The 12,766-nt window shown below is 45.2% G+C and overlaps 1 protein-coding gene across 2 annotated transcripts in view; it reads right to left on the reverse strand.

The window, feature by feature from the left end:
• Positions 1-12,766, reverse strand: part of NUDT3 (nudix hydrolase 3) — a 443,844-nt gene that overhangs the window by 251,190 nt on the left and 179,888 nt on the right. For both annotated transcript variants that reach the window (XM_086923201.1, XM_086923200.1), the window contains exon 2: positions 8,032-8,142. In XM_086923201.1, the coding sequence (XP_086779327.1) occupies positions 8,032-8,142 (111 nt within the window). The remainder of the gene's footprint in view (positions 1-8,031; positions 8,143-12,766) is intronic.

The raw sequence follows: 12,766 nt of genomic DNA on the forward strand, positions 1-12,766 counted from the left end.
TAGTCATTAGCATCGTCGGCGATATAATAGTCGACGTAGACGAGGTAGTCGACGGAACCACCATCGTCGAAGGAACCATCATCGTAGAAAAGGACGCTGACTATATGGCTGTAGTCGTCAGAGTCACCATCGGCGATTAATTGGTCCGCGGTGTCTAAGCAATTGTCATCACTGGAGGTGCCGTTGGTGGTCCCTAGTCGAATTAGTCGTCGACTAGGTAGATTTTTTTGACTAGGTAGGAGAAGGGTGTGTAGAAGGTGATTTTTGCGTCAAAGGTGATCCAGAAGTGAACGCTGTCAGTGACCAGCTTTTTTAAGACAGAAATTTTCATAGAGTGAACAAAAGAGTGCTTTTCCTTTTTGAGTTTTTTTTCCTCAGTAGGAAATGGAAGCTTTCCTTTTTGTGAGGTGCCTTCATCTGTCTGACGAGACCTTTTTGAAGTCTTTCTTGGAAACCTCAGGAGAATCAAGAGGTCTATCTCTCCTTTTAGACGTTTCCTTAAAAATCTGTGAGGTAGAGCTATCCTCCTCCTCAGAGAGGGCATCAGATTTTGATTTAAGTCTCTGAAGCCAAATCAATAATCTACCCTCCAGCTACAAGTGGATCCCGATCAAAAGAAGAAGAACGGTGACCCAAGCCCTCGTCAGCAGCAGGCTGAACTACGACAACGCACTCTACGCAGGAATCCTGACCAAACACCTGCAACACATCCAGAACGCCTCCGCCCGCCTGATCCTCAACATCCTTCGACGAAGCCGCATCACCACCCACCTAAGAGACCTGCACTGGCTCCCCGTCAACAAGAGGATCACCTTCAAGCTCCTCACCCACGCACACAAAGCACTCCACAACACCGGACCAGCCTACCTGAACAACAGACTCAACTTCCACACCCCCGCTCCGCCAGCCTCGCCCTCGCCGTCGTCCCGCGCATCCAACGAACAACCTCCGGCGGCGGATCCTTCTCCTTCCTCGCCGCCAAGACCTGGAACACCCTCCCCACCCATCTGCGGAAGACCCAGAACCTGCTCACCCAGGAGCGGCTGGTCCATAGGGGCGTCGGGGCAGCGCCCCACTAAGCAGATTCAACAAGAAAAAATGCCCACGGGCAGAAGGAAATGTAAACGGACAGCAGGCGCAATTCGTCTGTTTACATTTCCTGGCCTGTGCTGGCAGCTGCTTCAGAGCCTCAAGTGCGCATGAGCACAACCAGTCATTCAACAATAAACGTGCACGCACGCAGGCGAGAGCAGCAGGAGTCCAGAACTGGACTTCGATTGCGCATCTGCGTGGGGCGCTTTTCAGCACCGACTCCATTGAAATTACATTAGGCATGCAGCGCATGCCTAATGTAGTACAGGAGTCTGAAGATAGGATCCTGCTCGGGCGGTGACGTATGGTCGCCCCATGCCCTGTCAAATGGCAGGATACAATTGAGTAGCTGCCCCAGTCGCATCCAGTCACATCATTTGCCACAAGAGGACTTGGGGATGTGATGCGACGCGGGACCGGCAGAAGAGATGCCTCATCTTGGTAAGTTTATTTGTTTTTATTTATTTTAATTAAATAAACCCCCCCCCCCCCCCCCACCCCCACCTCCCCTCGCGTACCACCCGAGTCATACTCTAGCCATCGGCACTGTTGGCATTGGCATGTAAAGAAAACAGAAACCACTCGCCTCAAGTGTGCAACGTTTGAACGTTTGCGAGGAATAGGAGTTAATCTTTCCTTGCACCGCTCAGTGACTGAAAGGAACACCTCAGAAACATTTTGATGTTATCTACTCTGCCACCGACCAGATCCATTATTTTAATCCTGCCATAATGTTTTCAAAAATACCTACTGCAGAAGTAATGTGTTTACACTTCTTGTATTGGAATCGTCGGAGGGTCTTTCTTCGTGACAGAATCTCAGTGTGATGGATTCAGCGCCGTAGAGTGTTCAGTTGAACAACCTTCTAGATGTTTTTACAATGTTTACAGGAATGTTATTTACTTACCTCATATCTAACTATTAGTGCGTTCTCAATGCACAGCCTGCAGAAAGTCACCTGCTCGAGTATGCACAAGTTTGGATATAAAGGCCCACATGCGTAGCTAATACACATGTATTGTATGGATGTGTGTTTATGTATGTATTTACATATTTAATTAGACAGATATGTGCACATAAAGCATATAATGCACATTTAATGCAACTATGCGTGCATACATGCACATTATATCGTATATTTGCATTTTACTGAGAGTGTGTAGACTATTGTTTTATATATATGTATGTCTGCACCTGTCTACATATGTGTTTAATGAGCCGTAACAGCGTATATACTCAAATAAGTGGATGCAGTATACTTAAAAGCAGGCATGCATGTATAAAATCAACCATGAGCGTATTGACCTGTCAGTTTATATACACATGCACAGTCACACACATCATGCGTATTTAAAGATCAGCTTCTGCAACATGGCGTACATGAGGCAGAGGGTGCACAGGCCGCCACACAGCGCCTTGTGTAAAAGAGGACTCCCGGCAGAGCACTCTGCTGAGTGCTACACAAGGTTCAGTCCGGACTCTAGCCTAACTTTGGAGACTGTTTATAGGAATTATTTTCCAACAAACTGTGTTATTACACCGAATGTATTAGCTCTGTTGATATTCTTTGTTTGCTTTATTTTGTATCTTATTTTTGTTATTACACCTTACTTCACTGGGTTGGACCCATGGGAAAACAAATGATTGATTCATGGAATTTAGAGAGATGGAAACTAAGTGGTTTTTCATCCGCTATCATCTGAGGGTCTTGTGGTTTACCGAGTACAAAATCGTGTGACCACATTTTAGGTAATTGCGCAGGTGTGCAGAGGTTTGCCAGTCTCAGGTGGTCCCCAGCCTCACCAGAGGCGTAGAATAAGGAAGCCATCAAGTACCCCTCCTTAAGGAAGCAATTGGAAGAGACTGTAATTCTGGATGCACCCCCTTCCCCCCCCCCCCCCACCATGCACAGGGAAAATGAGATGAACTGTGAAATGAGACAATATAGTGGTTGCTAACCCTAAAACTACATTGACTGTAACAGCTGTGAGAGGAAGTGTCAAACCCATGACCGAGCCCCACAGATCTTTCTGCTTTCGCTGGAGTCAATCACTACACAGTACGTCGAAGGAACCACAAGCCCCAGTGACTGAGTGCAGGACAGAACGAAGAGGTTCAGGACAGAGGACAGTGCAGGACAGAACAACGAGGTTCAGGACAGACACAGGACAGTGCAGGAAAGAGCAAAGAGGTTCAGTAGCAGGAACATCGGCATAGCTGCTGGTTCAACATCTCACTTTTGCCACGTTGTTTATTGTTGCCTTGGTATTTTATGGGACTGCGACTGCACCAGGTTCTTCTAGTATGCCATCCATGTCCTCGAGGGACCAGAGTACACTGAACCGCTCCAAGCACCCTGCTGCTGTGAGCATTTTCACTGAGACAGCTCTACCTGAACCTCAATGCCCGGCACTAAGAGTGGCACACAAGGGAAGCGGAGAATGAGCTAATCGCAAGGGATAAAAATAAGCTAATTCAAGAGCAAGTGCAAGAGGTAGTCGCTTTATTTCAAAGTATCCTGTGAAGTATCAAGCAGCGCTGAGAGGCCGTAACTTGCCATAAAGTCCCTAAAGTCAGAAAACAAGATTTCCTGAACTGTATTAGAATGTAAAGCATGTATTAAAAAGCAGCCAACTGTGAAAAGCAAATTGTGATCACTAACACTTCACTTCAACACCTACATTCTCGTGAAAATTGGCAGTAATCAAGTATTGACAGAAAGTGGTGCAGCGGAGGACGTGGCAGCATATCAAAGAGTGCCATTAACAAGGGAGAGTCTTTGGCATCCATGAAGTGTGGAGGCGAATTTTGCAGCAATGTCAGGCTACTCCCAGAGATGTGTTCGCCAAGCCACCTCTTTCTCAAATTAGCTTGAAAATGCACCATTTGCCCACTCTTTTTTCAAACTTTTCTCAGGGGAGAAACCCCGAACCCTCCATAGGTGGTTGAGGATTGCGCGCTACACTCGCTCGCCACAGTGCAGTATTTACGCCTCACCACTTTCAAATGTCACCAGCCACCACTGTGCTCACCTTCAGGAAGCTCCTCATGACCTGGCTCTTCGAGCAGTAGCAGCACCCCCTCCCCTCAGCACCTTTAGACCCTCACGGGTAAGTAGTGCGCTTTACAAATCCAATGATTGATTGATTGATCTCGGTCCTTGAGGGTTTCTGTAGAACATGTTCTACAGATTTTACAGTCTTTTACCTTAGGTTGAGGATAAGGCTGTAGATACAGCTCTTATCTGGATCCTCAGCATGCAGCCTCTTCTTACCGCATGATCCACACGACCCGCTAGACCTTTCTCTGAAGATTCCGACATTCAGGTTAGAAATTTGGATAAACAAGAGAAAATTGAGCAGAGCTCAGGGAGACTCCCTTTCGCACGATGTGCGGTAGAAATTCTGAGGAACCTAGCTCTCTTGGGATTGTTCTAGAGGGTGCTGACACCTGATTGGCTACTACTCAAGTCTGGTTCTTTTTTTACAAAACGAAATGAATAGGCTATTGAACGGACTCTTCCTTGCATTGTAGCCTAGGGTAGTTTTATCTACTGCTTTTATATGTATATCATGGGACTCCAACAACTGGGATGATTCAAGCATGTGAACCTATGAAAGATCCAATACTGGAGAACATGCCTTTGTGCAAGTGCCTAACAAGGTGCTACGGCCATGTTAAAAGGCAGGTGTGGTTCCTGTGAGGCCTGCTCGGGCTGCAGAGTCCATAAGTACGTTTTTCTTGACCTCAGTGGTAGGTAATTGTAGGTCTAGGAACTCTACCGCTCTCCGAATGATCGGGGCTAAGGAGGCAGAGTCTTCCTTTGAAGGGCCGAGGAGTAGGTGACTGCAGGCCAGTTTCAGAGGAAGTAATAAGATCACTGGCATCTTGAAGGTCCAAAAATAGATTCTCATCATAAATTTGTGAAATATGGTCATCATCAGGGCAAGGCAGTATGCAGTGCAAGGGAAGTGTCTCTGAATCATCTAAGTGGCAAGGAAGTTGTGACTTAAGTAAGGGAGTCACTGAGTATTTGTCTTCATGTCGGAAAAGACTATTTGCTCCCACTCTGGTGCTGATGTTGAGACTCTTAGCTTTGGTTTCGGTTGATGCACAGTAAGGGGCATCAGGCTTGGCATCAGCCACAGAGTCTGGGCTAACCCCAGAACAGGATTGAGGGGCAGGCTGTGTGAGAGAACTCTGCTAGCCATGGACCGACTGGAGGCCCCCTCAGATACTTGGGGCCCGAAAGCACTCTAAAGAAATCCAACAGAGTATCAAACAACCGCAAAAGTCCTGCATTTGCTGCAGCATTGTCAATGGACCAGGGAACTCTGGTCACATTGGCATCAGGGCCAGGATCAGTTCAGAGGTAGGACACAGTTGTCAGCTTGGGAGTGGCTGGATGAAGGGGAGCAGTGTTTTGACTTCTTGTGTATCTTCTTTTTAGACTTACCTAATGATTCGAATCACTTCACATAGGACTGGGCCTTTTGTGCCTTTCGGCGATGTTCCGCAACAGAGTTTGGCCTTGTGGTCCAGGATGGCCTCCGGGTTCATCTAAGTAGATTTGACTGCCCGGGAAAGTGGTGTGGGGGGTCTGTCACTGACATTTTGTTTGTGTCAATCACCACAAGGTTTGAACCATCTTGCTTTTGGAGGGGACATGTCCCTCACAAACTGGAAAAAGATTTATCATAGGGTCTGTTAAGTCTGACAGCATTCTAAGAAGTGAGTTCCGGATCCATGTCAGAAGTCAATGAAAGAAAGGAACTGGCGTCAGTTCATGGACATGGCGTCTATATAGAGGCCCTTGACGGCATATCTGGAGCGGAAGAGATCCAAAATGGCCAACACTCAAGGGAATAGCCGAAGAAAATGCTTCAGATACAGTATTGCACCTGGAAGCTATTCACAAGATGATACAATCTGCAGTTAAAAAGGTACCCAGTAGAAATCTATACTTTTTTTTAACCTCTCTTTTGGTGTCACCCTGAGGGGAGCCACACAGACTTCCTCCCGCCCATTAAATGGAGCTCATCAAAATCGCCATCTTAAAAATCCATCCCTTCCCTGTGTCTTACCGATGTATACATTGGTTTTTTTTTTAGTTCAGCTTATTTTTGAGATTTCACCCCTCTCCACTCCACTGAGGAGGGGGATGGATTGCATGTGAATCCAGAATAGCCTCAAGCTGCAAAACTGGTTTCAGGTAAGTAATTTAACGTTTTTCAGCATATGTCACTTATGGATTCACATGCTGACCATTGATTAGGTAGTGAAAATACTTGCTTTTGGAAGGTGCCTCCTAACTTGCAGAAATCCTCATAATTGTGTTTTGTAAGGGTATGTACTGATGGCCATGTTGCTGCCTTACATAGGATAGGGATGTTAGAAAGAAAGGCTAATGCCGCCCCTTCTTAGGTCGAGGACCGTAGGCTGCGCTTGCGCAGTTCGGTCCGGAAATTTAATGTTTAAGTACAGGGCTTGAACCCACCCCTCTTCCTCATTGGCTGGCTCCCTAAACGAAGGCCAGCCATTGGAGGAGAGGGGCGTCACTCCGTTTAAGCCCCGTCTTTTTCGAATTGGGGGCGTGTTTTTTCGTTTCTTTCTCGCTGTGACGTAAGCATGAAAAAACACTTACGCTCTACAATTTTATATTCGGACGACTGACTCACTGAAGTAATGCAAATGTTAACTTTCACATCACTTTGTTAACCGATTTCATTAGGAAGTCTGAATGCATTTCCAGGACCTCCAGTCTTGCAACCTGGTATTTCAATGAAAGAGGTACTCCCAAGATTTAGCTCTTGAAAGGGAGGGTAGGACACCCTAGTGCCAGGGAGGCAGTCTTCAATTAGCCCCAAAAAGAGACTGGTATAATACAAGGACCTGAATTAAGCTTACAGTAAGCAGGACAAGTGGAATCTCGTTGCATTGTTGATGGTGGCCAGCAGTAAGAGGGGTGCTTTCGGCAAATGAAGGTCACATTCACAAGGACAAGAACTCACGGATTGAAATTCCTAAAACAAAGCATGCAGGCCTTGTGAGAGCCACCTGCTCAGTTATTGCACTGCCTTGCTTCAACTGGTCTTCAACAGCAGGTTTGCGGTTGAGAATTTGTTTTTAGACAATCGGAAAATGAACAACTACTCCCTGAAAGATATCAAAAATGGGCAATGCTAAAATATTTTTACATTTTCAGAAGTGACCCCTTTCTGCATCCAGAGGATGGGTACAATAAACAAATTGGGTTTAGATAGTGGATTTGCGTTGCAACTGTTCTTTGCTTCCAGTTTCCACTTCCACTTCCTTAAATGGCCTACACTAATAAAAGATCATTGCAGTGCACTGCAAATATTTATAGTTAATCCATTGGCTGTGCTTTAGAAAAATACTTATTAATTGGTACACCAGCAATATCAATAATAAAAAGACACTACCATTGTCTCTACAATATGTTTCAGGAGTGAGCTTCCTCTCTGAAATTACTTGGCAAGCAAACACGCACATGGATGCTGCGTAAATGCAGTTTCTTGCACCCTCATGAATATTTATTGGGAACTACATCCCAATTCAACAGCAAGAATTCAGTTGCCTAGGTTATCACAAGAGTTAAACCATATCAGCCACTGGGTGTATGTGACCTTCTCGGCTTTGAGTCTGTGCAGCTTGTAAGTATGAACATTGAAGGTTATCCCTACAAAGAAGTTTTATCACAGGCTGGGCCGATTGGGTCACTGCGTCCTCCCACGAATTACACTGTCTACACATGACTATCATTATCTTCTTCACGAAGCACTCTTCGTAACCACAATATTCTAGAGAAACAGACAATACTCTTGTCTGTTCCCATGCTAACTGCAGAACTAAAGACATCAGTTATGCACAGAGGTCCACACAACAGAAAAGAGCATGCTGTTACAGCACGGTTTATACCTCTTCACAGACTTCACGTGTAGCGGCCATGTTGGGCTCCTCCTCTGGCTCCATGCCACCTCCAGGAACGATCCAACGATCTGGGTGACGACTGCTGCTGACCAGAAGTACCTATCAAAGTAAATTAAACTGGATTTAGAGCAATTTTATCATACTGACTCTGCTGATACAAATCCCACTCCTCCCCCAAATTACCAGTTAACATCAACGTTACAGAAGAATTGAGTGACTTGGTTAACATTAACAAGTTAGGATTCAGTTGTTTCCTAGAGCACTGCCTTTTACGGGAAGCCACTTTATACCTTTGCAGAAGGTAACAAGGCACATACGGACTATACTAAATACTTTCCTAAGAGAGGCAGCCTAAATGTCAGGTGTGCCAGGAATCTTCCTCCCACAGCTTTTTCAGTTTGAATTCAATTTGCAGTTAAATTCAGCTTTCTGAGAATTCACTCTTTCACACAAAAGGTCTCAGGTACTGAACAAAGCATTTGCAGCATTGGATATTAATGATTCAGGGTAACAGTCCAAATGATCTTCATATGTCCCCAATGACCTAATAGAAACCAGAAGAGGCTATCCATTTCCATGCCTGCATCACTGGTGTTCTGCAGCAGCACATAGACTGTGTAGGCGAATTAACCCCTTCCAGGCTGATGACGAGCTGGGCTAGTCATGGCGTAGCCTCCTCGCACGCTGATGGCGAGCCCAGCTCGTCACGTAAAGTGCGTTTTCGCAAATCTCAGCGTGCGAGCGGAATAACACTAGCGCGCATGAGGTTAAGTCATACCCAGTCACATGTAGAAGATTTTGGTTGCATGCCTAGAGCAGCACCACCAGTGTATCAATCAGAGGCATAGAGGGATTTTTCCTGCCACAACATTAATATACCTACCTTCTGGTGGAACTGTCGAAAGTCTCTGAATCAGTAACTATGCATTACTAACCTATATTTTCTATCTGGAATGTGTTCTATGGATGTTCAACTTCAAGCCTCATTGGGCCTGTTTTAGAGGATCACAGCTACATAAAATTGGAAAGGAAAATGCTACTTACCAGTATGCATCTGTTCTTGGCATGTAGAGCTGCAGAGTTACACACTATGCATAGATGGCCACCTAGTGTTGGGCCCGGATGTTTGCAGTTTGTTTTGTTGTAGAAAAGTCTTTGGAAGTTATGGGATAGGTGACCCCTTCTATGGATGATACTGCGCATGGGCATCAGCTCCATCCCCAGATTGTTTTTCGCCATTAGGGAAGTAATGGAGCTGTACAAGAGGTAGAGATGTCCATGTGATTGGTATCTAATTAAGAGAATACTGGAACAGATAAAGGTAGCCGGGGAGGTGGGTGGGCGTGTGTAACTCTGCAGCTCTACATGCCAAGAACAGATGCATACTGGTAAGTAGCATTTTCCGTTTGAGGCATAGGAGCTGCAGATTACACACTATGCATAGATTGTATAGCAGTACTCGCACCTAGCGGCGACTACCATTATTTGTTGCAGTTGTTTGAAACAGTAATTGGAGTACAGCCTGGCCCACAGTGGCTTGTTGTTTAGTTTGCACATCTACACAGTAATGCTTTGTGAATGTGTGCTGTGTAACCTATGTAGCTGCTCTGCATAGGTCCTCTAGGGGAATGTTCCCCAAGAATGCCATTGCAGCCCCTATCTTTCTTGTTGAATGGGCTTTTGGAGGAATTGTTAACGTACGTTTGGCTTTCTGGTAACATATTTGTATGCATTTGACAATCCATCTGGCGATCCCTGATTTAGATATTGGGTTGCCTTTATGTGGCGGTGAAAAAGACACAAAAAGTTGTTTTGTTGTACGAAAAGTTTGTGTACTTTAGATATAGAACAGTAATGCTCTTTTGACATCTAATGTGTGTAGAGCTCTTTCTGCGACTGTTTGAGGATGCGAGAAAAATACGGGCAGCTCAACGGATTGATTTAGATGGAATGGTGGAATGACTTTAGGAAGGAATTTAAGATTAGTACTTAGAACCACTTTGTTATGATGCATTTGCAAAAAAGGTTCTTGAATGGTAAATGCTTGTAGTTCACTAACCCTTCTGAGAGAATTAATTGCTACTAGGAAAGCTACTTTCCAGGTTAGGAATTGCAATTCACATTTATGTTATGGTTCAAAGGGAGGACCCATTATTCTTGTAAAAAAAATGTTCAAGTTCCACACTGGTGCCAATGGCGTTCTGGGAGGAATTATTCTTTTGAGTCCTTCCATGAAAGCTTTTATAGCTGGTACTCTAAAAAGATAGATGTTGTCTATTTTGTAAGTATGCTGCAGTGGCAGCAAGGTGTAGTCTGATCGACGTATAGGCTAAATTACACTTTTGAAGGTGTAATAGATATCCTATGATGTGTTGAATAGACACATCTAAGGGATTTATCTGGTTGTTTTGGCAGTATATGACAAAGCGTTTCTACTTAGCAGCATAACATGCTCTAGTAGTGGGACGTCTAGTTTCTTTAATAATGTTCATGCATTCTGGAGGAAAGTTGAGGTAACCAAACTCTATAACCTCAGGAGCCAGATCGCTAGGTTGAGCTGAGCTGGGTTTGGGTGTCTGATCTCTCCATGGTTCTGTGTTAATAGGCGTGGATATAGGTTTCGTTTTTGGTGTTGTACTACAGACATCTGCAACAGTGTGGTGTACCACGGTTGTCTGGCCCAAGTTGGAGCGACTAGAATGAGCGTCAGGGAATGTTGTTGTAGTTTGCGTACCACTAACTGAAGTAGTGGGAGAGGAGGAAAAGCGTATGCAAATAGTTTGGACCAGTTCATCCATATCGCATTGCCTTTGTACAATGGGTGTGGGTATCTGGCGGCAAAGCTTGGGCATTTTGCGTTTTCGTGGGTGGCAAAGAGGTCTATCTGAGGTTTTCCCCACATTTGAAAGAACGGCGGAAGAACTTGCGGATGAAGTTCCCACTCCTGGATCTGCTGTGTTTATCGACTTAGCAGATCTGCCATAGTGTTTCGTACTGCTGGGACGTGTTGGGCTAACAGGAAGATCTTTAGCGGTATAGCCCATCTCCATCTATCTGCTGTGCTAACAGAGCGGCAGGGAGTCTGTTCCCCCTTGTTTGTTTATGTAGTACATCACTGTCATATTGTCTGTGCGGACTAGGACAGCTTTGCCGGATACTTGCATTTGAAATGATTTTAGGGCTAGAAACACAGCTAGCAACTCTAAAAATGATTGATGTGGAGTAACTTCTGTTGCGGTGTCCACCTGCCTTACATGGTGTGATGCAGTAGGTGAGCTCCCCAGTCGGAGAGCGATGCGTCCGCTGTCATGACTATTTGCGCAACTGGCTCTAGAAACGGTCTCCCTTTGGAAAGGATTTTGGTGTTCCAACATTGCAGAGAACGACGAGTCCGACCGTCTACTAACATTAGGTCTGTTAGTGGACCATGAGCCTGGTTCCATTGGCGTGCTAGGCACTTTTGAAGTGGAAGCATTTGCAGTCTTGCGTGAGGTACTACAAATATGCAAGATGCCATCATTCCTATGATCTGCATGAACACTCGAGCTGGTAGCGAGTGTTGCGGTTTGAATTTTGTTAGGAGAGTTTGTACACTTGTTATCCTGCCTGGAGAGGGATAAGCTAGTGTTAGTTGGGTGTTTATTATAGCGCAGAGATACTGTTGTATGTGCGAGTGTTGCAGATGCGATTTGGTGTGATTTACTGTGAATCCCAAGTCGTGAAGCAGTTGAATAGTAGCGTGAGTGTGTTGTACTGTATGAGCTGGCTTTTATGAGCCAGTCGTCTAGATATGGGAAGACATGAATATGTTGTTTTCTTAAGTGTGCTGCTACTACTGCTAGGCATTTGGTAAACACCCTTGGCGCTGTTGTGACTCCGAATGGGAGCACTTTGAACTGGTAGTGCTGCCAGTCTAGCACAAATCTGAGATTTTCTGTGCGCTGTGTAGGTGGGAATATGGAAGTAGGCGTCCTTGAGATCTAGGGTGACCAGGAAGTCGTTTAGAACCAGAAGTGGAAGGATTTGTTGGAGTGTGACCATGAGAAAATGGAGTGTGACTATGTAAATGATTAGAGGCCTGAGGTCTAGGATGGGTCTTAAAGAGCGTCCTTCTTTGGTATTAGGAAATATAGTGAGTATACTCCTTTGTTTTTCAGATGCTCTGGAACTATTTCTATTGCATTTTTCTGCAGGAGGGATATTACCTCCTGTCTGAGTAGTGTTAAATGTTCTTGTAACATTGGACTTTGCTTCGGTGGTATGTTTGGAGGGGTGGATGTTAGTTCTAGACAGTAACCTGACTGAATTATTTGGAGCACCCACCTGTCTGATGTGATTTCCCAACCTGGCAGGTATTGTTGAAGTCTTCCCCCGACAGGAGTGGAGTGGGATGTGGGAAAGGGAAGGGAGTCATTGAGCAGGGATAGAGGCAGAGCGGGAGTTGTTATTTTTACCTCTTCCTTTGTTATTGTTACCCCTGTAACCACCCCTTTGGTAGCCCTTGCTGTATATGGACTTTGTATGGGCTTTGTACAAGGTAGAAGCTGAGTCCGAAGAGTATCCCCTGGTGGCACCTCGATAAGATGAGGGACGAAATGAACGTCTGGGAGCCTGCGACTGCAGGGCTCCCATAGATTTGGCTATATCTGTATCCTTTTTCATTTTTTCAAGTGATACATCTACGTTAGGTTTGAATAGGTGTTGCTCATCAAAGGGCTGATTA

This window comes from Lissotriton vulgaris, chromosome 5 (genome assembly GCF_964263255.1).
Source record: "Lissotriton vulgaris chromosome 5, aLisVul1.2, whole genome shotgun sequence".
NCBI lineage: Eukaryota > Metazoa > Chordata > Amphibia > Caudata > Salamandridae > Lissotriton > Lissotriton vulgaris.